Source organism: Perca fluviatilis, chromosome 7 (assembly GCF_010015445.1).
Source record: "Perca fluviatilis chromosome 7, GENO_Pfluv_1.0, whole genome shotgun sequence".
NCBI classification, from domain to species: Eukaryota; Metazoa; Chordata; class Actinopteri; order Perciformes; family Percidae; genus Perca; species Perca fluviatilis.
This window is the reverse complement of record NC_053118.1, coordinates 38,759,977-38,787,767: the sequence shown is the minus strand read 5'-3', so window position 1 is coordinate 38,787,767 and position 27,791 is coordinate 38,759,977. Positions and strand designations below refer to the sequence as shown.

Below are 27,791 nucleotides of genomic sequence, written 5' to 3'. Positions count from 1 at the left end.
GTCGACTAAATAAAAGTGACAAAAACTTATTTTATTCCATAAACAACATAAACACAATCAGCAGCATGTTACAGGTAACAGAACATACATGTAACACCCCCCAAGAAATAAATGCATATATTAAAAAGAAATTACAATAATAATATACGTAAAACAGTATCACCCCACCCTCCCCAGGACCCCGTAGGCTGGCAACTGTAGTCACAGTCAGCCTTTTAATGTCTTTGCCATTAATAGCCAAATATCCACATTCACCTGTCTAGCTCCATTGAACCCTAATGAGAAGGTGTGTCCAAACTTTTGGCCTGTACTATACAGTACTATACAGTACAGGCCAAAAGTTTGGACACACCTTCTCATTAGGGTCTATCTATCTATCTATCTATCTATCTATCTATCTATCTATCTATCTATCTATCTATCTATCTATCTATCTATCTGGCTAATCTGGCCGTCAATAAGGCCTTGATCTGTAAACGCAGGCAAAGACTTCAGTTTGAACTGAACCAAACAAATTAATTTGGTGTGTGTATATATATATAAAAATGTATACACAGTACAGGCCTGTACTGTGTATATATACAGTACAGGCCAAAAGTTTGGACACACCTTCTCATTCAATGCGTTTCCTTTTTATTTTCATGACTATTTACATTGTAGATTCTCACTGAAGGCATCAAAACTATGAATGAACACATATGGAATTATGTACTTAACAAAAGTGTGAAATAACTGAAAACATGTCTTATATTTTAGATTCTTCAAAGTAGCCACCCTTTGCTTTTTTATTAATAAGGGAAATAATTCCACTAATTAACCCTGACAAAGCACACCTGTGAAGGTAAAACCATTTCAGGTGACTACCTCATGAAGCTCATTGAGAGAACACCAAGGGTTTGCAGAGTTATCAAAAAAGCAAAGGGTGGCTACTTTGAGGAATCTAAAATATAAGACATGTTTTCAGTTATTTCACACTTTTTTGTTAAGTACATAATTCCATATGTGTTCATTCGTAGTTTTGATGCCTTTAGTGAGAATCTACAATGTAAATAGTCATGAAAATATAAAGGAAACTCATTGAATGAGGTGTGTCCAAACTTTTGGCCTGTGTATATATATATATATATATATATATAAATATATATATATATATATATATATTAGGGCTGTCAGTTTAACGCGTTATTAACGGCGTTAAAGCAAACTCATTTTAACGCCGTAAATTTTTTTATCTCGAGATTAACGTTCTTTCGGATCTAGCTAGACCGGGAGCAAAAAATAAATAAATGAATAAATAAAACTATGGCCAGGCCAAGACTCGCCCTACGAAGCAGCTCGATTGGTTGCAGTTAGGCATTTCACCTCGAGTGGTTAAGGTTAGGATAGCCAATTGGTCAGGGGATAGGACCTGAACCAATGGGGTTACGTTACATATACCTACACTCTCTAAAACTCTGTAAGATTGGGAATGATTGAGATTTCTTTGCATTAAAATGAGAAAATACAATGGGACAAAAAGAAGTCAAGGGACATTTAAAATAGAGAAAAATGTGCGATTAATTTCGATTAATCGTGAGTTAACTATGACATTAATGCGATTAATCGCGATTAAATGTTTTAATCGTTTGACAGCAGTTATATATATCAGTGCTGTCAAACGATTGAAATATATATATATATAAACAAAAGAAGCACTGAAATAACAACTTTGATATTTTGAAATGAAGCTCATTAATGAAGCAATATTTGATTTGAAACAGAAATCTCCCAGCTCTGGTTTCCTTGGTTCTCCACGCCGAGCAGCTTCATGTTTTGTGTTGTGTTCACTATTGTTGGCCGTGACAGCGAGTCTTTTGTCCCGGTGACAGAGTTAATGGCGTCCTTTCATCCGTCTCCACCGCCTTCTCGAACTCGGCACGCCTCCGAGCAAACAGCCCAAAGGTTTAATTACCGCTGCTGCTGCTGATGTTGGGACAGCTGGGAGATTCGCCTTCATTTTCTCTCCTTGGCTGCATCTCATGGCCCTTAATTTGAAAGCTCCTCGGTCCTCGGCCGAACCGGAAGCTGTTATGTCCCTCCTCCAGTGAAGGCCATCTCAAAGCTCTTATTTCTGCTCCGAGGACCGAGGAGGGATCATGGAGGAGAGATCAGAGAGGAGTGAGGAGGTCTCCGGAGCTCGAGCACCCACGGACAATACTGAGCACCCACGTTCGCAGACTGCCAGTATAGGCTACATTCATGTAAAATTAAACATTGCAGTTGGTGCTAAGTGGAGCGTCTGTCATAGGGTGATTGGTTATGTCGGTGGCATTGATTCTTAATTTCCCTGATCGCTTTACGTGTCAGTTAAACTTCTCATCTCCAATCCTCTCTATTTGTGAGAAGTGGCGCTGTCCTGAGTTGAAAGCCTACTTTACGGCTTTATTATCGAGTTAATAGGCGTGTGTGTTCGTGTCGGCCGCTGTCCATTTCCTAAGGTTCTGAAATGCAACATTTTTTTTTACTACTTCTTTTTTAAAGGCCGTGCGCCCGTGAGCACCCACGGAGGAAAATATAAATTGGCGCCTATGCTGAGGAGGGATCATCGAGGAGCTATAAGTGAGGAAACCGAGAGCAGCCTTCCTGGCAGCCGTGCAGCTGAAGGAGTTGCTAACGCCGCCCAAACAGCTGATGTATTCAGAGGAAAGGAGGTCTCATCCCTCTAAAACACATTTTCTCGTTTCCTCTCTCCTTCCGTGATTTCCTCGTGTCTCTTCCGTGTAGGGTGACCAGACGTCCCGAAATCCAAGCAGGTGTCCTGCCCAGAATTGCCCCGAAAATTAGAGCAAAGTCTCAAGAGCAGACTCTGGAGTAGTCATAGTCTGATTGAACATTAGAAACTGTTCATGGTGGTATTTAATTGAGTCGTCCTGCAGCCAGCTCCCGTCATCACCTGAGTTCATGATTTTAATGATTTAGACAGACACGACAGACAGTTGAGTTTCTGAATAAAAATAATAATAATAATCTTGGTGCTTGGAGTTTTGAAATTCATGTTAAAAGTGCAGGCAGCCACCAGAAGGAGTGATTGGATTGGATGTTGCTGATGTTAAAGCGCAGACATGACAGACAGTTGGTCGGAGTTTGGAAATTCATGTTACACACCACCCCCCCACCCCCAGTCTCGTCCCGAATTTTACCCATTCTCATCTGGTCACCCTACTTCCGTGCTTCCTCGGTGGGAGGGACTAAGACGTGAGGAAGGGAGGCCAGTGGAGGAGTCAAGGAGGCCATTTAAGCGACATGAGATACAGCTATTTACTGGCAGGGTTAAACAGAAAACACACAGTCCACACTGAAGGTCGTTACACACCGGGGGCGTGGCGAATAAAGGACACGATAATACGAAATAATTGCACCGCCTGCGAATGTTTCGCATCAAAACTATTCACACCGGCAGTGATGCAAATTGCGGCTGTTTTCAATAAAAAATTTGGATTTTCCTGCCAGCTTATCTACCATTTCGGTGGGACAGTTTGTGGTCCTATGGTAGACGCAGCTGAAAGTGACGGGGGGATGCAAATAGAGAGAAAGAGAGAGAGAGGGGGAGGGAGAGAGAGGATGCAATGTGAACAGACGAGAGAGGGGGAGGGAGAGGGGATGGGGAGAGACAGAGAGAGGGAGGGAGAGAGAGAGAGAGAGAGAGAGGATGCAATAGGAACAGACGAGAGAGGGGGAGGGAGAGAGGGGGGAGGGAGAGAGAGAGGGAGAGAGAGGATGCAATAGCAACAGACGAGAGAGAGAGAGAGAGAGAGAGAGAGAGAGAGAGAGGATGCAATAGAAACAGACGAGAGAGGGGGAGGGAGAGAGAGAGGGAGAGAGGATACAATAGGAACAGATGAGAGAGGGGGAGGGAGAGAGAGAGAGAGAGAGAGAGAGAGGATGCAATAGGAACAGACGAGAGAGGGGGAGGGAGAGAAGGGGAGGGAGAGAGAGAGAGAGAGAGAGAGAGAGAGGATGCAATGTGAACAGATGAGAGAGAGAGATTTAGCTGGAGATATCTACATTCATATATGTGTTAGTACACTGTTAGAAAAAAAATCCGTAGAAAAATGGAAAAAAATGTCCTTCCAGAAAAGGACCAAGACCTTTTCCGTTTTGTTTAAAGCTTTATTGCGTAACTTTTTGATATGAATGAAAGTCTGTTACATTCATACCAAATGAGATGCTAGAAAGTTAATTAAGACTATCAGCTCCACACAACTCTCTCTGGATTTCTCAGTATGACTATGTTCAGAAGATTGTGACGTCCATGTTTCCTGTGTCCTCCTTGGCTACTAGCAACTGTGTGGAGGAGGAGAGGGAGTGCGGTGCGTGATCACGGAAGGCTTTAATCATGTGGACGCGCCGACAGTTTTGTTGTCATTACTCAGAATTCCTCATGGGGGGTGGGGGGCGACAGAAACTACGCACTATAGCTTTAATCCAAAAATCTAAATACGGAAAAACACCTCCTAATCCTAATCATTCATATTAAAACAGTCCGTATTTCTAAGGTCTTTTCTAACAGTGTACAGCATCTAGAGGCTGCAGTTTGAGCAACACAACGTGATTGGTTGATGTCTTTATTCGTGATGCCAAAGCTCGGAAATATCTGCCTTGTTTCGGCAAAGAAATATGTTTTATCGCTGCGTAATATTTGCATTCGGTGTGAAAGCAATCGTGACAAATGTTCAAAAACATATATTGACATGCAAATTAATCACTTGAAAAAACATCCCCGGTGTGTAAAGACCTTAACACTAATGAATACAAACAGAAATCAAGAAAATTTAGTTATTGTGTTGGGAGCGTGCCTATGTTCCCAAATTTCTAAGATTTTTCTTAAAATTAGGCCCTGTCTTCCCACATTTCCTTTTTCATAAATTTGTATCAGATTTTATCCCCCTAACCCTAAAAATGTTGTGGGATGATAGGGCTTAAATTGAAGGGAAATGTAGCACAAGACCTAATTTGGAAAATGACATGGAAATGTGGGAACATAGGGCCTAATTTTAAGAAAAATCTTAGAAATGTGGGAACATAGTGCCTAATTTTCAGTGAAAAACAAATTCTTAAAAATGTGGGAACATAGGGCTGTGGGAATGTAGAGCTGTGGGAACATAGGGGTGTGGGAATGTAGGGCTGTGGGAATGTAGGGCTGTGGGAACATAGGGCTGTGGGACCATTGGGCTGTGGGACCATTTGGCTGACCCAGCTGTGTTCACCCTTTCAATCCATCAACCAATTCTGCTCTTAATAGACTGAACACTCGAGAGGTTACTGATAAAACTTTTATTATCATAAGTCAGTTTGTCATTGTTTTGCACACAATACTGCATGTTAATACGATAAGTCACACCGCCCAACACCTGTCCTCCATCTCTTCTCTCTTATTCAACAGAACAAACTAAAGATCTTTTTACAATACATGTTTATGTTGACATAAATATACCTGCACAAGTAGTTATGTCCCCCGTTGAAAGTGTTCTGAAACTCAGTTCTTGGAAAGATGATGGATGAATGGTTGAAGTTTGATCCTGACTCAGGACTTTAAGCAAACTGTAGAACATTAGGATGTTTACCTTGAAGGTTTTCTGGAACTTTAGGTAAATTTCCTCAGTTAAAAACAACAAAAAGAAATGTAGACTGAAAGACAAAATCTCCAGATGCCAGATGGGATTGTTCCAAAGTCAACAACTCAAGAAAAAACAGAATCAGTTCTTGGAAAACTGATGGATGAATGGGTGAAGTTTGATCCTGATTTCGGACTTGAGCAAACTGTAGAACATTAGGATGCTTACCCTGTAAATTGTTTTTTAAAACTGACCGTTAATGTCCTCATTTAAGATTGGAATTAGATGGGATTATTCCAATGTCAACAACTCAAGAAAAACCCAGAAAAAACCCCCAAAAGAAGGTGAATCAGTTCTTCAAAAACACAGAGAGAGAGAGAGAGAGAGAGAGAGAGAGAGAGAGAGAGAGAGAGAGATGGGCATGTGTTGTGGCACAAAGTGACCAAAAACTATCACCATAGTCTAAAAATCTCTCCAAGGATACTCAAGTTGTGCTTTTAAATCTACTCACACATTTCCATTTACATGTGAACATGCTTGAGAGTAGAACAGTCCCCACAATCATTGGGTACATTGTAAACATCGTTATTACTCATATTACTCACTACCAGGAAACAGAAACCACAAGGACCGAGGAGTCCTGCATGGAGACTTGCATGCAAAACAACAGTTCATGCATCTGCCTCGCCTCTGAGGATGCAGACGTCTGTGAAGGCAGCTTGCTTGTTCATCTGGCAGAGATCCAAAATGCTTTACAACGAAAGAACCTTTACGAAATTTAGCAAAATATCTTATAAAACCAAACCAGAAGGCGCAGAGGAGGGGGGTTCACACATTCCTTCATTGACTGTTTCCCCGCCCGTCATGCTGTCTGCAGGGAAGCAGCGTTTGGGTTTAAGTGGTGTGTGTGTGTGTGTGTGTGTGTGTGTTTCTGTGCTTTTCACGTCCGTTAAAAACACTCCTGAATGTTACAATCAGCTCAGCCTCGTCAGGCTCACGCATGCACAACAGATGCTAAAGGTGCGACAGTTAGCATTTTTACACAACGAACGTAAAAAGGACCACAAGTATAATATAGTATATATTCGGAGCCCACATGCTTTACCTACGTTGTTTGTTGCTATAACTCACTCGCAGGGTAGGCAAAATGTTGACACACGATGACTTCATTCTGTAGTGTCTGGAAAAGCACCTCTGCATGCTACCGCTAAGCCAAAGTTACCCGCTAAGATATGTTGTGTCTGTTGTTGGACGTGCGCAGGTAGGCGAGAAAAAAATACGGGGGGGGGATCGCCGATCCTGCTTCTAATTTGGAAAGTCTAAATTGAAAGCTCATTTTGAAATCGTGACTCCCCTACTCGCCACAAAAGAAAAATGGCTCCACCAATGGGCGGTGTTGGGAGCTTGGTGATGTAGTGACTACTTACAGGCCTAGATGGCGAGCTACGCTGGCTGCTGTGCTTCCTGCTGGCGTTTTCTGTCTTTGCACACTAGAAACGTGTCTGACGTGGCGCTGCTGCTGCTAGCCTTGTCTGTACACATGTATGTTTCCCATAAACATAAATATATACTGATTTGATTACAGCAAAGACAATGTCAGCAGTATTGACGGCAAAATAGGCTACAGGATATTTCCTTCTGGATTGACAGGTGCAATATTTGAAAATCGATTTGTTTATTATTATTTTAAATTACATTTATATATCTGCATTTATGTCAAAACCTCGAGACTTTCAAACATGAAAATGTCATTTATTATTATGTATTTGTGTCAAAATGACTTTTTCTATTTTGCCTGGAAACTCTTCAAACACGCTTGAGTGTCAAGTGAAAAATAGGAGTCGGTCCTTTTTCTAGCATGCACGCATTGGCTTGTGCCACACCTGAGAAGTGCGTGTCACGCAGGCAATGTGCAAGCTCTAACCTGTTAACATGGGAGCCGAAATAAAACACGCCACGCAGCTGACACGCTCACGCCACACAGGCAATGTGCAGGAAGCCTAACATGCCGACGCTAGCCAGCCAAAGCAGCTCAATATGCTAGCTGACTTAGCTGCTAACTGGACAAAAACTCATGACCAGGGTGCGATTGATTTGTCAGGGAGGGATGCTTGGGATTTCGCCCTCTCTGGTTTACATATCCCTGCCTCTGCTGAATTTTTTGTCCCCTCAAAATGATCAATGCTACTTCACCATTAGACCACATATTATATACCTAAAATAGAAAATATTTCAAACTAAGTAAAGCGCTGTCATGTGCTGGTTGTATTTAGCCGCTACAGAGCTCCGGGACGCTAGCTTGAAAGCGCTTTATTTAATGTGACGAGTCGCACTATATCCATCGTATTGAAAGGTGGATTTAATTATTGCATGTTTTGATTTGCTCACAAATTGCACCCTGGTGATGACCGTTTCTTCAAGAGATTATACCATACATGTTGGCAGTTTATACTCTGGCAGAGGAGCGTTATATAAAACCGGATGGTGTGACGAAGCTAAGATGATAGCTTTCTTTGTTTTGGACGCTGTTACATCTGTTCGCTGTCAACAAAACAGTTGGCTACCCCACAAACGCACGTGTCAGTTCACTATGCAAATTTCCTGTACGTGAAAGCTCTGCATAGATTTCCTTTGCCTCTGTACACAAATGTCTACTGAAATGAACAGATTCTGATCTGAAAAGTCACTGTTATAAATGCTGATGCGGCCCAGTCGTTATTATAAACACTGTCACAAAAGAAAAGAAAAAAATATACTGAAAGGAATGCTACAAATCATGCTAATTTGCTTACAAAGGCTACTAATAAGTGTAAACCCTGGTTTGTAGTGGTAAACAAAGTTTGTCTGTAGCAGGAAAAGTTAGCCATTTCCACGGCTCCACGAGGAAGGAGCAGCCGGTAATGAGTTGGAAAAAGCAACACTAGCAAGCCACAAACAAGCGGACCAATCACAGTTGCACTTTGCGTCGCTACAATGTGGAGTTAAGTTTCTGGGATGGTGCACGTCAGGCTATGGCGAAGGGTCTGTATCTACGTGTACGTGATGATGACATGTAATGAAAAACCTTCTACCTGTGCCATAAAGCAATCCAGAAGTTCCTGTAAAAACCCATCCCAATGTAAAATGCAGTACTGAGGCTGACAGGCTTCTTGTGTGGGTAAAAATGAGCCATTTCGTCGTGGTAAAATGCTGCAAGTTGCACCTTTTAACATTCACATCAACAACAAAAATAAATAAATACAGTAAACAATTTTCTCAGTCCAGGAGCTCGTGCAGTCTGGGGGCAGCTGTGGCGGGGACAACGGCGGCGGTGCTCAGGGTCCGAACTGCCTGGGCACTTTGGGCTTGATGCCCTTGCTGTTGTAGTAGTCCACCACCTGGTTGGGCACCTCTGCTAACACGCTTTTAGCCAGAGCAGCTGGAGATGCCTGAGAAGGAGACAGAAGGAAAACATCCATCATACACAACCCGTTCTCACTCTGAAATCGTAAAATACTGACGCTTGGTCAATGTCTCTCAGTGTGAGATACCGACGCACAAATCCCCCTTCAGCGTCTGTATGAAACGCACCGGGCAGAGCAGCAGCTCCAATGCGGCACTGTAAGATGACGTAGTATTAAGAGAGACATCAGTAGAGAGTAGTATGTAGAGAGACAACAGTAGAGAGTAGTATGTAGAGAGACAGCAGTAGAAAGTAGTATGTAGAGAGACAACAGTAGAGACTAGTATGTAGAGAGACAACAGTAGAGAGTAGTATGTAGAGAGACAACAGTAGAGAGTAGTATGTACTGTAGAGAGACAACAGTAGAGAGTAGTATGTAGAGAGACAACAGTAGAAAGTAGTATGTAGAGAGACAACAGTAGAGAGTAGTATGTAGAGAGACAACAGTAGAGAGTAGTATGTAGAGAGACAACAGTAGAGTAGTATGTAGAGAGACAACAGTAGAAAGTAGTATGTAGAGAGACAACAGTAGAGAGTAGTATGTAGAGAGACAACAGTAGAGAGTAGTATGTAGAGAGACAACAGTAGAGAGTAGTATGTAGAGAGACAACAGTAGAGTAGTATGTAGAGAGACAACAGTAGAGAGTAGTATGTACTGTAGAGAGACAACAGTAGAGAGTAGTATGTACTGTAGAGAGACAACAGTAGAGTGTAGTATGTAGAGAGACAACAGTAGAGAGTAGTATGTAGAAAGACAACAGTAGTTGTGTAGCACAGTTTAAACTTTCTGCAGATCTTTTACAGTAAAATAGATGCAACATAACTGTGTCCATGCTCGGACACTTATCGACTGACGTTGTCTTGATCCTGAGATTTTCTTAAAGTGCTCATATTATGCTCATTTGCAGGTTCATAATTGTATTAAGAGGTTGTACCAGAATAGGTTTATGTGGTTTAATTTTCAGAAAACACCATATTTTTGTTGTACTGCACATTGCTGCAGCTCCTCTTTTCACCCTGTGTTGAGCTCTCTGTTTTAGCTACAGAGTGAGGCATCGCACTGCTGTAACATCTTTGTTGGGCTCGCACATGCTCAGTAAGAACTATTAGCTTGTCAGAAGCAGAGTATGAGGGCGTTCCCTGACAGTACCTAGGTAAGGACTACTAGCCAGTCAGAAGCAGAGTATGAGGGCGTGCCATGCTAGCAGCTAGGCGAGCACTATAACTTGTGTTACAAAGTGACCACGTTCGTCTCTGAAGTAAAGGCTGGACTACAATAGAGCTGTTTGGAACAGTTTGTGAACAGTGTTTTCTGTTGGAGATGGTAAGTCCCTTTGGGGGGGGGGGACTTTGGGCCTTTTCACTTTGTATATAATATATATAACTATAATATAATAGGTATAATATATAATATAATATAATATATAGGAAAAGGAAAAAGCCAAAAAGCATAAAATGACCACTTTAAGTCCATTTCCCGTTTTAATTTTGAAGGTTCCCTCCTCCTGTATTATGTCTTGTGTGTTTTCCCGCCTTTGTGATTGTCTGCCCCGCGCTGATGTGTCTCACCTGTTCATCAGCCCTCTTGTCACCTGTCTCTCGTTACAACCCTCGTTATCTTGTGTATTTAGTCCGTGTGTTTCGCTTGTTCGCTGTTTGCTTGTCGTCTCTCACGGTGTAGTTTGCTCCTCGTGTGTTTGATTTTGTTGGTCCTCCCTGTTATCTGTTGCCTGCCTCAGGCCACCTTCTGTTGAAGCTGTTTTTATTAAATAAATCTTCATAATCTTCCTGCTGCCTCCTCATCTCAACAGTCTACATTTTTGTCGAAACCTGTTATTTCCAAGTCCTTTGGTTTGAGAACCTCTGGTTTAAGGAAACGGGTTTCCACCTAAATTTGTAGTAAAGTCAGCTAATTCAGGATAACAGTGTAGGCTACATAATGTACTGCCGATTAAATGCCATATACATTTTGATTTCTGCGTTGCACAAAGTGGAATAAACGTGGAATTCATCTTTTGGGAGAAATCCCAGACAGCATCAGTGGTAACTGTCAGTCAGAGAGGCTCGTTTCCGCCTCATTCTGCTGCTGTCGAAAGAAAAATAGCTTTCTTTTGGGGCCAAAGACAGAAAGTCTCATTCATCACACAGATTAAACCCAGGAGGGAAAATGTATCCAGTGTCTGTAAAATGAGTCCAAACTGTGAAGATAAATCTCTGCTGTAGCCTACTGTAGAATCAATAAAACTCCAGACTTGTTAAAGACTCAAAATTCATTTGAGAGAAATAAAAGATTTTCAATTTAAGATCAGTTGGCAGATTGCCGCCCTTTCTTCCTTCTTAACGGGTGAATAACTGATTTCTTCAATAACTTCACACTCTCGTCTCGTCCTCCTCCACTTCCAATATGCTCTGATTCTTATTCAAATCGCACGCTCTTCTCTTCTTGGCTTATTGCTGTCATAGTCATTAACAGTTTCAATATTTTAGGGTCACGCTGTGTTATATATACACAGTGTGTAAAGAAGAGATCTTTCAAATTAACACACCATCTGGTGCTCATATAAAGAGGTTTTTTTTTAGCTCCCGGACAACAGAGGCTGTGAACAGCTAAATGTGTTTGTGATAATCACTTCATTTGCACAGCAGGTGCTTTACAACAAAAGATTACAACAAAATGAGCCAAAGGACAGTACAAATGTCTTTACAACAATAGAGGAAAAATAAAACGAGCCACAGAACAGTACAAATGTCTTTACAGCAACATAATAAAACAAATGAGCCAAAGGACAGTACAAATGTCTTTTTTAAATTATGTAAACAGGTAAAACAAGGCACAAGGTGTAAATAAAAGAGGAAACCAGTATTACAGCCTTTGTGTAATTTGGGAGGATATTCAAGATTTTGGGAGTTGTAACTGTTTGCTAAAACAAAATCAGGAAATCTTTAAGGCGCTTCTCCAACAGCAACCTCCACCTCCCACTGATGTTGGTGTTAAAAGGGTGGATCCCAAGTCTCTTATTTGATATCTCCTTGCTCCTCTGTTGAACCGGAAGTTGCTCTGGCCCTCCTTCATGAAGGCCGTCTCAAAGCTCTTATTCCAGCCCCGAGGAGCTAGGATGGAGGATGGTGGTATGAGAGAGGTAATCTAAATTGAAGACGTTTAATATCCAGGATTTCTCCGTTGCCGTCGGAGGTTCCGCCAGATGTCCCTCATTTCAGCCGGATGTGTGTCCCTGTGGTGACCCACAAGTAAGACTGAAAGAGACATTCACCAAGGGACTGTACCTTTAAGGGAGAGGTGTTTATGTTATGAGAGTTCCGGGTTTACGTGTGGTGGCCGCTGTTGCTCTCACTCGCTGTACAGTGTTGTATACTTTTTTAAGTGGAGAGTAAAGCTGACTCGACGCATCTCCGTCTCCTGTCTCCTCACTTATTGCACTCCACATTGGTGACCCCTGACGCGAGTTGGATACGGCTGAATTATGTCGAACAACGACGGTGGTGAGAATGCTGCTGCTGCGGCGCCGGCCGCTGCTAGCGCCGCGGCTAATGTCGCCGCTATCTACGCTGCCACCATCAAGTTACCGGACTTTTGGCAGCACAGCCCGCGGCCGTGGTTTCAACACATCGAGGCACAGTTCCAGCTGAGGGGAATAACGCAGGATGTTACAAAGTATTTCCACGTGGTATCGGCCTTAGATGCCTCGACGACAGCCAGGGCTATGGCGCTGTTAGAGGCTCCTCCGGCTGATGGCGCAAAGAAACGCTACCCAAAACATTCTTGTTGAAACTCTGTGAACTGTCTGAGCTGGAGAAAGCAGACCGCCTGCTGTCCCTGACCGGCCTTGGTGACAGCAAGCCGTCCGAGTTAATGGAGAGGATGCTGGCTGTGCTGGGCACGGCGGATCCCTCATTCCTCTTCGCCCACATCTTCCTGCGGCAGCTTCCAGCACCCGTGCGCACCGCACTGGCCTGCTCCCCCCTCACTTCCTCCAGAGACTATCGGGCGCTGGCTGTGGAGGCAGACAGGATTTTCCTTGCCAACCGGCAGCAGTTTGTCCATGCGCTGCTGCCCCCCCGGCACACGTCTGCCCCGCTTCCACCCCCGGAGGACGACTCGGACACCGCAGCTGCTGTGACGGCCCACCGACAGCGTGAGGACGGGTGGTGTTATTACCATTCCAGGTTTGGGGCCAAGGCCAAGCAGTGTCGCCAGCCTTGCAGTTTTGGAGCCCAGGGAAAAGCCAGGGCCGGCGCTCATTAGCAGCTATGGGCGCTGGCCGTGACTGCAAGCTGTTATTTGTCACTGACACCTTGTCCGGGCCGGCGACTGTTGGTCGATTCTGGGGCTCAGCGCAGCATTCTGCCGGCGAAGCCTGTGGACACCATGGCTGGCGGGCATGGCCCCTCGATGGACGCCGCCAATGGCACACCTATTCGTACCTATGGCATGAGGTATGTGGAAGTGTGTTTCAGCGGGCTGGGACTTCGTCATGGCCGCCGTGTCTACGCCGCTCCTGGGGGCAGATTTCCTCTGTGCTTATAGACTGTTGGTGGATGTTACAAACTGCCGCCTGATCGACGCCCTCTCTTTTGCTTCGTACCCCTGCACGCTTGGAGGGGTGGGAGCGCTTTGTCGAACACGCTTGCCACCGGGGTCCTGTATCAACGCCTGCTGGCTGAGTTCCCTGATATCATCACGCCCACGTTTTCATCGGCGGTGGCTAAGCATGGCGTGGAGCACTACATCACCACGGTTGGCCCCCCAGTCTATGCACGAGCCCGGCCCCTCGACTCTGCCAAGCTCGCAATTGCCAAGGAGGAGTTCGCCACCATGGAGCACCTCGGCATCGTGCGCCGCTCCAACAGCCCGTGGGCCTCCCCCCTGCATATGGTGACCAAGGCTGATGGCGGTTGGCGTCCCTGTGGTGATTTCCGTCGCCTGAACAACGCCACCACCCCCGACCGGTACCCAGTGCCGCACATACAGGACTTCTCTGCCCACCTGGCCGGCGCCACGATCTTTTCGAAGGTGGACCTGGTGCGCGGTTACCACCAGGTGCCCGTCCACCCGCAGGATGTCCCCAAGACAGCGGTCATCACACCCTTCGGCCTTTTCGAATTCCTACGGATGCCTTTCGGCCTGAAGGGTGCAGCGCAGACGTTTCAGCGCCTCATGGATTCTGTGCTGCGGTACATGCCGTTCCTGTTTGTTTACTTGGACGACATTCTTGTGGCCAGCGCGACCGCGGATGACCACCTGATGCATCTCCGGCAGCTGTTCGACCGGCTCAGTGAGCATGGCCTCATCATCAACCCGGCCAAGTGCGAGTTTGGCCGGTCGTCCATCACCTTCCTCGGCCACCACGTCACCCCGCAGGGAGCCGTCCCCCTCCCTGCCAAGGTGGATGCCGTCGCCAGTTTCCCACGCCCACGCACTGTGAAGTCCCTGCAGGAGTTCCTGGGCATGGTGAACTTCTACAACCGTTTCCTCCCCCGTGCGGCCCAACTCATGCGACCCTTGTACGACGCTTTGCGGGGTAGGAGGCCGGCGGACTTGTTGGATTGGTCCCCAGGGATGACTGATGCTTTTGATGCTGCCAAAACCGCATTGGCCAACGCTGCTCTGCTGGCGCACCCGTCTCCTACCGCCCCAGTTGCTCTTACTACAGACGCCTCTGATTACGCCGTGGGGGCTGTGTGTGAACAGTGGGTGGGCGGAGCCTGGCAGCCGCTGGCTTTTTTTAGCAGGAAGCTTCGTGACAACGAGAGGAAATACAGCGCCTTCGACAGGGAGCTCCTGGGTCTTTTCCTCGCCACCCGTCATTTCCGTTTCCTGTTGGATTGCTGGCGGTTCACGGCTTTCGTTGACCACAAACCGCTGATGTTCGCCATGGCCAAGTCTTCGGAGCCATGGTCTGGTCGACAGCAGCGTCAGCTCTCTGCCATCTCCGAGTACACCACTGACATTCAGCATGTGGCCGGCAAAGAAAATTTTGTCGCCGACTGCCTCTCCCGGGCCGTCACTGGGTCCGTCCACTTGGGCCTAGACTACGCAGCCATGGCTGAGGATCAGACCACGGACTCTGAGGTGCAAGCCTACAGGACGGCCCCCACGGTGCTGCTCATGGAAGATGTGGTGTTTGACGCAGCCAACGCTACACTCCTCTGCGACGTCTCCACTGGCCAACCGCCCCCCCATGGTACCTGCTGGCTGGAGTCGTAAGGTTTTTGACGCCATCCACAAACCCATGTGACGCGTTTGTCCAATCAGCTGCCGGTTTTCATTTCTTGGGCAACAATACAGATTAGCGCCGCCTGCTGCTATGGAGACGTATTTTTGGACCTCGGGGACCCGACTGATCATCTCCACTGGCTTTTCTGCCGAGGGTCGGCCGTCGGCTTAGTGTGTCAGCACCTTTAGATAAATGAACATCCCTGTTGAACTGAGAACACGTTTTGTTATTTTATAGGAGGTCCTTTTGACAGACTTACGTGTTTGAAGTTGCGGAAGGGAACGAACTGGACGATGTCCCGTAGGACGGGCTCTCCCTTGAGCGATCGCAGAATCCCGTCGTCGCCGTCCAGCATCTGCATGTCGCTGAAGTCGGCGCTCCCTACCCCGACGATGATGACCGACATGGGGAGGTGGGAGGCCTGGACGATGGCCTCCCTCGTGTCAGCCATGTCAGTGATGACGCCGTCTGTCAGGATCAGCAGGATGAAGTATTGCTGCGAGACGGAGAATATTAAAAACTGTCAGACTTCTTCAGTCAAACTGTTGCAGTAAATCTAATCTAAGGCTACGGTCACACAGCAAATCTTAATGCTTGGTTTGGATTTTTTTGCTATGTGGCCTATATCAGATTCCAGTGTGAAGTGTTTGCGGTTTCGAACTGACCCGCATGCGCGAAAGACCAATAACAATGACCTCAGAAGCAGCAAGCTGTTGCACTAAAGTTAGGGAAGTTATGGAGGAAGTCAGCATTTTCAAAATGTTTGTGTAATGGCAGCCGTAACATTAATAAGCATAACACTAATTAGGTCTAACAACTCCCTCTCCCTCCATTGACTTGCTCCATCACTGTTCTCCATTTTGTAGGCCTAGTCAAGTTTTTAATGTTACTGTCTGTGTCTCGGGCTATTTCCCGCCGGCGCAGAATTGTGCTAAATATCGATGTAGATTGGCGTAAAAGTCGCTTCAAATCCGCCTTGGTTGTTCACACTGCGGCTGCGTTGAAAAAAAAACAGACCTGGGTCTAGAAGTCATAGAAGTGGTCTAAATCTGATTTGGTCCACTTTTTGCCTGCAGTCTGAACGTAGCCTAACTAAGGTTCTCTGGTTGACATAGTCAACATATGTTTTTTATCTATACTAACATCTTGAAAAAACTATATTGTCACAAAAAAGCACCAATATTGTCTAAGCTTTCCCTTTAGTCTCATCTCATCATATATGATGAGACTAAAGGGAAAGCTTAGACAACATCTGACATAGTTCACATGTCAGGGGACAAGATAGTTGGCCTGTCACTCCAAACCTGTTCATGTATAATTATGTTCATCTCGCTACAGATTCAGGGAATCTAGGAAGCTGTATGATAAGGTCTTAAGGTTTAAATTGCTCTCAGGACTGTCTCCTTTTGGACATCGGTGGGCCAGCCACACTTAAGCATCTGATACTTCCCAGAGAGAGAGAGAGAGGCTGAACTAGGTTTTAGCATCTGTGTTTAGGCGACTGCAATATCTTTGATTGCCTTAAAGGTTCAGGTAACACCTCCAGCATGAGTTCAAATACCTTCAGGGTGACAGGAACTTCAAAGAGTTGGGACAGCACTGCACAATAACACATGGTGGTTATACTGTACAGTACTGCCTGCTTAATTCTCTCCTCAATTGAGTGTTCATTAAATGCTTCTGTGTAAGTCATAAGTCTCCCGAATCTTCTTGACATGTTAAATGAGTTGTCACAAAAAGAGATCCAATACAGGTCCATTTTTGTTCCCTAAGGTACAAACTTAGCAAATGTTCCCTTAAAAGTACAAAAATGTATCTTGAAGGTACAATTATGCACCTTCCATTGTACATTGTAGACTTTCCGAGGTGTAAGGTACATATTTGGACCTTAATGTTTAAATTTAAAACGGCAGAAATTAGTGGGTGCTCATCACAGCAGAAAAGTTATGTCATCTCTCAATATAGAAACACAAGTTAATCTATACTATATTCATACTCAATAACTCAATAGTTGTCAAACTAAATTAACTGTAAAGTTTTGGGATATGTGCAAAATAAATCAGAATGTTTTATTTTTTCTTCTTCTTTTTTTACAACAATGTACCTTTTTTCGACACTTTGGGTGGAGTTCATGGTCAATTAAAAACCTTATATGTAAATTATATATATATATATATATATATATATATATATATATATATATATATATATATATATAAATTAAAAAAATTATAGTGAATTTATAGTTCAATGAAAGTAGAGATCCAATCTTTTGTTGTACTCGCGAAGCTTGTATGGAATCATCCATCCATGTTGTTTTTGGGTAATTAAAATTAGGTAGTTATAAAGAAACCCATATTTCTGAGATAGACATTTTGAGAACGGGTCAAATTCAACCCGAAGACAACACAAGGGTTAAGTGAGTTGATTTTTAGACTAAAACTGCCACAACAAACCTTTTTTCCTACAAAACGTGTGAAATATGCTGTTATTTCTGTAGAAATAGGCATTCTTTTGCCTGAATCAGCATAAAAGATTATCAATATGAAATGCATATGAGAGCTTTTCTTCAATCCAAATGCCGAGCTATTTATATTCTGCATCTCTCTAGCGATAGTTAGTCCTTTTATTTATTTATATATATATGAAATATTAAGGTCCATATAGTCTATTGCGCTACAAAATAGCATAAACTTTGTTTTATCAGCGTTTAGTAAATGCTGAAGGTCTTTAAGAACCTCTTGCAGAATACAGCATTGTGTCATCTGCGTACAGACGGACACCAACAGAAGACTGTGATTGGATAAAATATGTCAGCAGAGTCCCTCACCATGGCCTCTTTGGTGTGGACCTCCTGCGAGGCGGTGTTGGCCACCTTCTGGATGATGGGGGCGATGTTGGTGGGACCATAGAGCTGCAGTTTGGGGAGGCAGGCCTGGTAGGCCTCCACCACGCCCTGGATACCTGACCAAAATATGAAACAGTGTCAGGATTGCACTTTATTTTACAACCCATTCAAAATAAGTTATTTTAAGCCGTACTTTGTGTAAAACTAGACCAAAAGTAGAAATGTTGAAAACACCACAGGACTCCAGAGAGCATCCATGCATGCCTTGTCATTCGATACCTAACTTCAATACCTAAGGAGTAAATCATCAGCGTCAGTGAGCCAATAAGCATACAGCATGTTCCTATCAAGATCTAAAAATGTCTAATACATGCGTTTTTAGTTACAACATAATTTAGGTGTATGGTTTCTTATTAAGGTATAACTGTGTTTGGTTTCTGTCTAAGAAAGACCACATTATTTCTTGTGTTGGTCTAATTTAATAAAAAAGCTATATATCTTAATACTATCTTTAATTATAAGCATAATTTAGCTGTTTGACCTTTAATTAGGGTATGACTAAGTGGAATCCATTTTCTCTAGTGATACAAAGTATGGCTTATTACGTCTTTTCAATGTACTGTAAAATAAAGTGTGACCCAAATGTGAATAAACCCATTCAGGAATCCAAGAACATATCTGAAAAAGTACTGAAAATTCACATGTTAACTGAATGTTAAATCCTTTTGAGGCTGAGAAAATAGGTCCAATTCTTCCTCCGCCAGCACAGCCATCAGAGACATAGCCTCCCCAGACTCTGGAGGACCAGTCAAGTTCACTTTGTCTCTCTCTGGATGAGTTTAGAGGCGTCCCAGCATGCCTGGCGGCAGTCTGAAGGTCATTGATAACACCATCTCTTTCACACACACTGAGTCTTAATTAAGAAGAGTGTCGATGTTGAGGTGTCTCTGAGCTGATCAGTGACCTTTACAGCCGAGAGTGAGAGACCTTCAGCTACACAGAGTCTGTATCTCTCTCTCTCTGACTTGATAAACCGAGACAATGTGGAGCAGGAGCCTGCAGGAAAATACACCTAACAATTAATCTGCACACTGGCACCGGCAGCTGAAATCAGATTACGCCAATTACGAGTGAGAGTGCTGTTTTAAACACATCATTTTTAACTGTTATGAGTAGTTTTATAACCCAGTTAATGCAATAACTTTACTCTTGTCCCTGATTCATAGTGGAACATTACAGTGAGCATTTGTTAACAGAACTGGAGCCTGGAGCCCCTTCCTCTTTGTGTGTGTTGCTGTTCTCAACTCCGTTCTCTTCGGGAAACAACAACAAATTTCTAGCTAGCTAACTACACACTAAAAACATCAAGTTTTGAAGATAATGTGGATTTGCAACAAGGCAGGCCTGCTATAGCCAAGAAATCTAGACGCACCCTAGCGGCAGCAAATGTAATTTGCAGCCAGGGTCAGTCTAGCAGCTCTCCGTTGGCTTCCGAGCTGGAAAACCCAAACTCTAGTCAGGCCAATCACATCGTGTATAGAGTCGGTGGGCGGGGCTTAACATAATGACGGCAGAGTTGCGACGGTTCCGCGTGAATTCCCTGCTACTTGAAAACAAAGATGGCTGCTGCTGCTGGCGAACAGCGGTCTCTGAAATCGGCTTTGGCCGCGACTCTGGAAGACTTGGAGTTCAACTTTGCTTTGAGAAAAGAACTAAGAACGGAACAGAAGTCATTCTTAAAAAAGGAAGATGTGTTCAGAGTTTAAAGTTTAATCTATCAACTAGCATTGCCTGGGTTGGTTGTAGCGCTATCCCATTGCGTACAGAGCGAATTTGAAACACAACCGTTTATTTCGTCCCTTGGATTGAGCCCTGCCAATGGTGAGTTCCCAGACCCACCATCCTGATGTGGGCCTGGCTTGTCAGGATAGGCCGGCTTGGTTCTTTCAGAGAATGATTGTAAAGATTTACTAAGAACATGTTTAGGGCATTTCCTCTCTTACTGGGACGTTTTGGGACTGATTGGTGGGATTGCTGTGGACGGAGATACACTGGTAAGAGCCAATGAGGTTCAACCATTTAATTAGCAATTACTTATTAATAACAATGTATTGTATGCGTCGCTGTAAAGCCAATTGCCCTCTGGAGACAAAAATGAAGTTGAAAGTTGGAAAGTTAAAATCCCCACACCTCCACTGCAGATTTAAATCCAGAGCTTCACATGACTCAGATCGTGACCCTGCAGACTAAAGCTGGACAGAAAGATCCTCCTAATTGGCCTGCACACCAGGGTTTTTAGGTCTGTATGACAAAACCAGCCCAACGGCCAGTCAAAACCAGACCAACACCAGAACTCAAAATATTACCCTGCCAAAACATATTACACTAACCCTAATCTATGTCCACGACATACATTTTTGGCCAGATGTCCGTCTCCTTCCTCTGTCTCTGTGTTGGTGTTCTAACCTCCGGTGGATTTGTGAGGACTATGGTTAACTGTTCCTCAGATCTCTGCAGGGTAAATCCAGACAGCTAGCTAGACTGTCTGTCTGTCTGTCTGTCTGTCTGTCTAACTGCTCCTCAGATCTCTGCAGGGTAAATCCAGACAGCTAGCTAGACTTTCTGTCCAATCTGAGTTTTCTGTTGCACGACTAAAACTACTTTTGAACGTACACATCACCACCAAAACAAGTTCCTTCCTGAGACTATTTAGCAGAGGCACCGTGGCTCCGTACGGAGCTCAGCTCCACCCAAGATGATTGTGATTGGTTTAAAGAAATGCCAATAAACCAGAGCATGTTTTTCTATCACCCAGGAATGCTGTGTGGATTAGCCAGACTTTCCTTCGCACCGCTGTGGAGGAAGGTCTGGCTATGCGAGACTATACTAACCCTTACATTGCTTTAAAAGTCCAACAGCATTGCTATAATTGCCAAATGTATTGTAATATCTACAATGTCACAGCATTAATGTTTAGTGGACCAGCATAAAAAGCAGTTTTCCCTAAAGTTATTTCACCTAGATCCTAAACTAGCCTCGTGTAATTAGATACAGTATTATCATGAATAAACATCACATACAGAGAGGCCACAGTGCAGCTGGATACTTTACAAAATAAAACACTCAGGTTCATGGTGATTTAAGACCGACGCAGTTGTCAGTTTCCCGTCCAGCGCCCACGTTGTTTAAATAACAAATGCACCTGCACCCATCTGTGTGCCCATGTGCGTGCTGGTATTACAGGGAGGTGTGTTCAGGTGCATTCTGGGCGTGCTGGTATTACAGGGAGGTGTGTTCAGGTGCATTCTGGGCGTGCTGGTATTACAGGGAGGTGTGTTCAGGTGCATTCTGGGCGTATTGCTATCTTGAGGCAGCGGGAAGTGATCGCGCCATTGACCAACAAAAACCTGGTCTAAAGTCAATAACGTAGCATTTCATTGTTATTTTAACAGAGCATTAGTAAAATGCTCCTAGGCTCGTGCACAGCGCGCGCACACTATGCTTGTTACACACACAGGGGCGCACAGCAGCACACACACACACACACACACACACACACATGCAGGAGATTACAAATAAATATATTACGGTGCAAATCCTCCGTCATAACAGCAATGCTCCAAGGTCCAAACGCGCCTGGCTTTTAAAGAGATTGGGAGATGATCTCTGATTGGTTGATTGCATGTTACGCCCAAAACACACGGACCCTTTTTTCCGCCATCAAACTAGCAAAAGTGGATTTGGACACGCCCTAAACGCACCTGCGCCAGGCGCTTCACGTGGTGACCTTAGATCATTAAAATAGGGCCCTAAGTCATCTTACAGCGCCTCGTTGGAGCTGCTGCTCTGCCCGGTGCGTTCCATACAGACGCTGAAGGGGGATTTTTGCGTCGGTATCTGACGCTGAAAGACAATGAGCAAGCTTCAATATTTCACGAGTTGGGAGTGAGAACGTGTGTGTGTGTGTGTGTGTGTCTGTGTGAGTGTGTGTGTGCTGGTCTACCCAACCAGCAGACAAAAAAATTCAACTTGCGGCAACACTTAAAAAGTAGCCCAATTATGCAGGAAAACCGCGGACCTGGCAACCGTTCGGCACACCTGAGATGGAGTTCCCTCCTCCATCATTAGAGGCTTCAGACTGATGGAGCTCCTTCAATCTGCAGCCTCATCATCACCAAACCTATCTCTCACATCAAAGACTTTCCTTCACGCTCAGACTTCTGAGGCTCGATATTAAATATTTGACTCGTTTCAAATACTGACTCGAGAAGAGGGAATCAAAGCGCCTACCTGCACACTCAGGGTTGTCCTCATTAAAATTCACTGCAAAGTCGTGGGAGACCTGGAGAGAGATAGAGGAAGTGTGTTTGATCTCTGCATCAGGACAAAAAAAAGATTCAACAATGAAATGAGAGCCCTCGCTCTCTCTTCTTCACCTTCATCCCTCCTTTTTCTCCTGACATGTAATCGGAGCAGCTGCCTGAATCCTTCCTCGCTCTGTCTTATTAAAGCAATCTTTGTCTATATCATATTAAAATAGAAAAGACCCAATAAGGAATCCATCGGTAACAGCTAGATTGTTGGGTAGGGGGTGTGTTCATGTTCAATAGAAAGTACATTAACCCTTGTGTTGTCCTCCCGGGTCAAAATGAACACTCTTATAGACACTGTTTTTACGTTTATGTTGCTTTTCCCCCACGTTATGCTTGCTTTTCTTTTCTTTTTTACGTTTTTGTTGCTTATTTCAATGTTTTTGGCACTTTTTTCCCATTAACACCAGTATATTCACCACTAGACCTGATTTTGTTGAATTCATGGTCAATAGACCTCATTTATATGACATTTTCTAATTTTTGTGTAAGAAAGAGGCAGAAATTATGAATGATTTTGACTAATGTGTGTTAAGATAGTTAAGATCAGAGGAACAAAGGTAACGGATAATCGAAGATCTATCAAAGTTTAGTCAGAATAATGCTATAAAATTGAATACAACACCCAAAATTCTATGAAAATAAGAGATCTGATCCTTAATTTCCTTTGTGAAGAGTGCCTTATGGACCCATCCATGTTATCTTGGGGCAATTTGGTTGAAAGAAACGCAAACTTATGATATAGAAACTACAAATTTGACCCAAAGATAACAGGAGAGTTAAAGGTTAATTTACCTGGATCCTATTTTCATAAGTGACTAATGTGAACAAAAATCTTTAAACTGGTCCAGTATTAAGCATGGACGCTGTAACCGGCAGCTGTAAACCGTGCTGTAATGTAATCCTACAGCACAAATGTTCAGAGTCAGTTAGCGTCCACTAAAAGTTCTGTTGTTGCTGCTGACAGACTCAGATTATTATTATAATATATATATAATATATAATAATATATTATATTATATAAGTGTCTGAAAACATTATGGGATGGATCCCTACAGAGATAGACCTTTTAGTTAAAGAGTAAGATCCTTTTAGTTTAACATGAAACTGCCCCGAAATCACCATCACCAAACTCCACCAGACTCCATGTAAATAATCAGGACTTTTAGTGTGTATAGAGCCAGCATATCTCCACCAGACTCCATGTAAATAATCAGGACTTTTAGCGTGTATAGAGCCAGCATATCTCCACCAGACTCCATGTAAATAATCAGGACTTTTAGCGTGTATAGAGCCAGCATATCTCCACATGTAAATGGGTGAATTAAGGGTTTATTTCAACCAAACCAGAGGGGTGATTGTTGGAACAGTGGACAGATGAACCAAGACGGCTTTTGGTAGTTTTATTTAGTTTCTGTCCACTTTGAATGAAGTGCGGTTTACGATGATAAAAGTCCTGATTATTTACATGGAGTCTAGTGGAGATATGCCGGGCTCTATACACGCTTAAAAATTCTGATTATGTACGAGTCTGGTGGAGATATGCTACTAACACTAAAAGATCTAAATTATTTACATGGAGTCTGGTAGAGATATGCTGGCTCTATACACACTAAAAGTCCTGATTATTTACATGGAGTCTGGTGGAGATATGCTGGCTCTATACACGCTAAAAGTCCTGATTATTTACATGGAGTCTGGTGGAGATATGCTGGCTCTATACACGCTAAAAGTCCTGATTATTTACATGGAGTCTGGTGGAGATATGCTGGCTCTATACACACTAAAAGTCCTGATTATTTACATGGAGTCTGGTGGAGATATGCTGGCTCTATACACGCTAAAAGTCCTGATTATTTACATGGAGTCTGGTGGGTTTGGGGATATAGATAGGTATGGAGCCAGACCAGGAAAGGCTGTAGCAGCAAAAAAAATGTGTTGAAATGAGAAATATTTTGTTACGAACAAACTCAACTTTTCACTTGTTCTAAAGTTGCATCTTCTCACTTTGACCTGTTGTACTTGAAACTTAGACACACACTGAGACACACCCACACAGAGACACACACACACACACACACACACACACACACACACACACACACACACACACACACACACACACACACACACACACACTAAGACCCACACACACCCACACAGAGACACACACACACACAATCACACACACACACACACACACACACACACACACACACACACACACACACACACTGAGACACACACACATACAAACACACAGTATATCCAGGAAAAAAAGGCACTTAAATTGGAGATAATCAGCGTTTTTTTTGGCACACGATGTGAATGCAGCATCAGAGAAGCACCCGCCAAGTGCTGCACGGCATCATGGGAAGGAGAGTGAAGGGCAGGGGGAGTGGGGACAATTCAGGCAGCAGCACCCCAGGGTGACAAGACGGAGGAGGCCGGCTGGTAATTACCGAGGCCGCCTAACCCTCCCCAGGCCCCCCTCCCTGCAGACAGAGAGCATGCTGAGAGAGACGGCGAGCTGAGCAGTGAGATTACCTTGTAGTCCGGAGGGATCTGAGCCCCGAAGCCGAACGCCGGGAACATTTTGTCACTGAGAGAAGGAAGAAAAAAAAAACACAGAAGTCTGGAGAGTAAAAATGGAAAATAAAAGGCTGTAGGACGAGGGTTTGTGATTGGCTGCCAGCGGGTGCTAACGAGCTCATTCAGACCGCCGCTACTTCAACAACAAAGCACAGAAATTACTTCTGATTGGCTGTGGGAGTATCTCTGCAGCGGGGACAACTGATTATTTTCTGAAAAGGGAAAGTATCACAAAAAGAAATTGTGCTCCCAAATTGACTGATTTTCTGTTAACCTTTAAGAAAAACAGGCTCAGCAACAATAATCTAACAGCAGAACATTAAGCTCTTATTTTGGGGGATTAACTCGTTATCTAAAAGGTCAGATTCACATTTTGTACATTAAAAGGTGCACTGTTTAGTGTTTTAAGTATTTTTATTAGCTAAAATCAATGTCTTCATTCATAAATATGTCCTCATTGGTGTAAAATGACCTCTGTCAATGATCTTACTTGTCCTCGTAAGCGGAGAATTTCTTATCTGTGTTTACATTAGACGGGCAATGACTTCCATGTCGTTCCTCTATTTTGAAAATCTATAATGGCTGAGAGGGATATAAAGCACTAGTCTAGCTGTCTAGCTAATTAGTCCACAACGCATTTTCGTTCAGAGACAGCGTCACGTGACTGAAACCAGCTGAAACGGAGAAGGAGGTCAGTGAGAGGCGCTCGTCACACCCCTGCACTGTCCTTTAGTTCTTAACGGAGGATCAGACTTAGGCCGAGCCACAGGAGAAGGAATCCTTGTCGCCAAAAAAGCCAAAATTGGAAGACACGTTGTCATAGCTTCTTGGTACATAACGGCTACCGTAGTTGCAACACGCATTTGAAAAAGCGAGGCGCTAGAGAGCACTATTAGTTTGAATGCAAAATACAATTTCACCGCTAGATGGGAGAAATTCCTACACAGTGGACCTTTAACACATCCGACATGGACATTTCATTTGAATCTAAAAAAACAATTTGGGGTTTTTACGGTGGGAATTACGAACAGGAAAGAGACGTTTTAACTTCAGGGATTCTCTTCACAGAGACTAAAATACAACCTTTTTATATAAAAGCCTGCGTGGGACAGAAAGTGAAGCCTGAAGGGATTTAAAGTTTCTAAGGAAGGAAACTAAACGAGACAAATCTGACAGCTCCTAAAACCAAATAAAAGAAACCGAGACAGAGAACAAGATGTGGGTGGATGTGTGTGTGCTCTTCATCCTGTAAAGTTTCCTGGTCTTTTAAAGTTTTCTTATCAGTTCTTCCTAATCTGAATAAAACATTTAGGGCCCTATCTTGTACCCGGCGCAGCACAGCGCAAAGCCTGATGCGAGTGTCTTTGCTAGTTTAATACTGACGCAGTTGTCAGTTTCCCGTCCAGCGCCCGCGTTGTTTAAATAACAAATGCACCTGCACCCATCTGTGCGCCCATCTGTGCAGCCATGGGCGTGCTGGTCTTACAGGGAGGTGTGTTCAGGTGCATTCTGGGCGTGCTGGTCTTACAGGGAGGTGTGTTCAGGTGCATTCTGGGCGTGCTGGTCTTACAGGGAGGTGTGTTCAGGTGCATTCTGGGCGTGCTGGTCTTACAGGGAGGTGTGTTCAGGTGCATTCTGGGCGTGCTGGTCTTACAGGGAGGTGTGTTCTGGTGCATTCTGGGCGTGCTGGTCTTACAGGGAGGTGTGTTCAGGTGCATTCTGGGCGTGCTGGTCTTACAGGGAGGTGTGTTCAGGTGCATTCTGGGCGTGCTGGTCTTACAGGGAGATGTGTTCAGATGCATTCTGGGAGTATTGCTATCTTGAGGCAGCGGAAAGTGATCGCACCATTGACCAACAAAAACCTGGTCTAAAGTCAATAACGCAGCATTTCATTGTTATTTTATTCTGCCGTTAAACTAGCAAAAGTGGATTTGGACACGCCCTAAACGCACCTGCGCCAGGCGCTTCACACCGTGTGCTTAGATCGTTAAAATAGGGCCCACTAATTGCCATTTCTGGAACCCGCTGTAGATCTGTTCTGAGTATATTTGCCCTTTAATCAATGGACTTCTCTGATTGGCTGTGTGTGCTGTGATCAGACCGACCTGTCGTAGTCCTGGCAGATCTCGCCCACTGCCACCAGAGCCTTCAGGTACTCGTTGGGCTGGTACGGGTGGATGTAGTGCAGCGAGCAGCTGTTCCGAGGATCTCCGTTAGAAGCCGTGAAGTCGATGGCTACCTGGATACGACCAATCAGAGAACAGTATCGGTACCACTGTTAGCTTTAACCCTTCACAGTTTCCTCACATGTTAACGTGCAGTCAGGTTACATTTCTGTCCCACATAGGGATGCACTGAATCCAGGATTCGACTTCGGATTTGGCCGAATATTGGGCTTTTAGATGGGGTTCGGTTTCTGCCGAACCTTAGAATATTTTCCCACCGAACCCTATGCTCACGGCGCCGTTGATTACGGGAAGGTGTTTACGTAGGTGGAGCGTTCAATGCAGCAGGCTGTGAGAAAGTGAACATGGAACTGGTGAGCAGAACAAGTTGTTATTTGGCAGCACTTTCAGTCAAAAGAAGACCATTCAAGTCCAGCTACATGTTCAATCTGTTCAATGCTGATTGTTCTGATGGTGGCGAGGACCCTAAACACTACACAACATGGCCGCTGTTACAACATTTGGTACGAAACATCCGAAAGAA

The 27,791-nt window shown here is 44.2% G+C and overlaps 2 protein-coding genes across 4 annotated transcripts in view; both read right to left on the bottom strand.

Annotated features, from left to right (window-relative positions):
- LOC120562999 overlaps positions 1–27,791 on the bottom strand; it is a gene marked incomplete in the record, with an annotated part of 504,869 nt that overhangs the window by 311,146 nt on the left and 165,932 nt on the right.
- The window catches only part of cpne4a (copine IVa), a 94,582-nt gene continuing 74,198 nt past the window's right edge, over positions 7,408–27,791 (bottom strand). For 2 of the 3 annotated variants that reach the window (XM_039807015.1, XM_039807016.1), the window contains 6 exons: positions 27,188–27,321; positions 25,038–25,092; positions 22,411–22,462; positions 18,103–18,236; positions 15,532–15,768; positions 7,408–9,022 (listed from right to left, as the gene is read on the bottom strand). In XM_039807015.1, coding sequence (XP_039662949.1) covers positions 8,909–9,022; positions 15,532–15,768; positions 18,103–18,236; positions 22,411–22,462; positions 25,038–25,092; positions 27,188–27,321 — 726 coding nt within the window. In that variant the 3' untranslated portion in view covers positions 7,408–8,908. The remainder of the gene's footprint in view (positions 9,023–15,531; positions 15,769–18,102; positions 18,237–22,410; positions 22,463–25,037; positions 25,093–27,187; positions 27,322–27,791) is intronic. The other variant, XM_039807017.1, reaches the window with a different exon arrangement.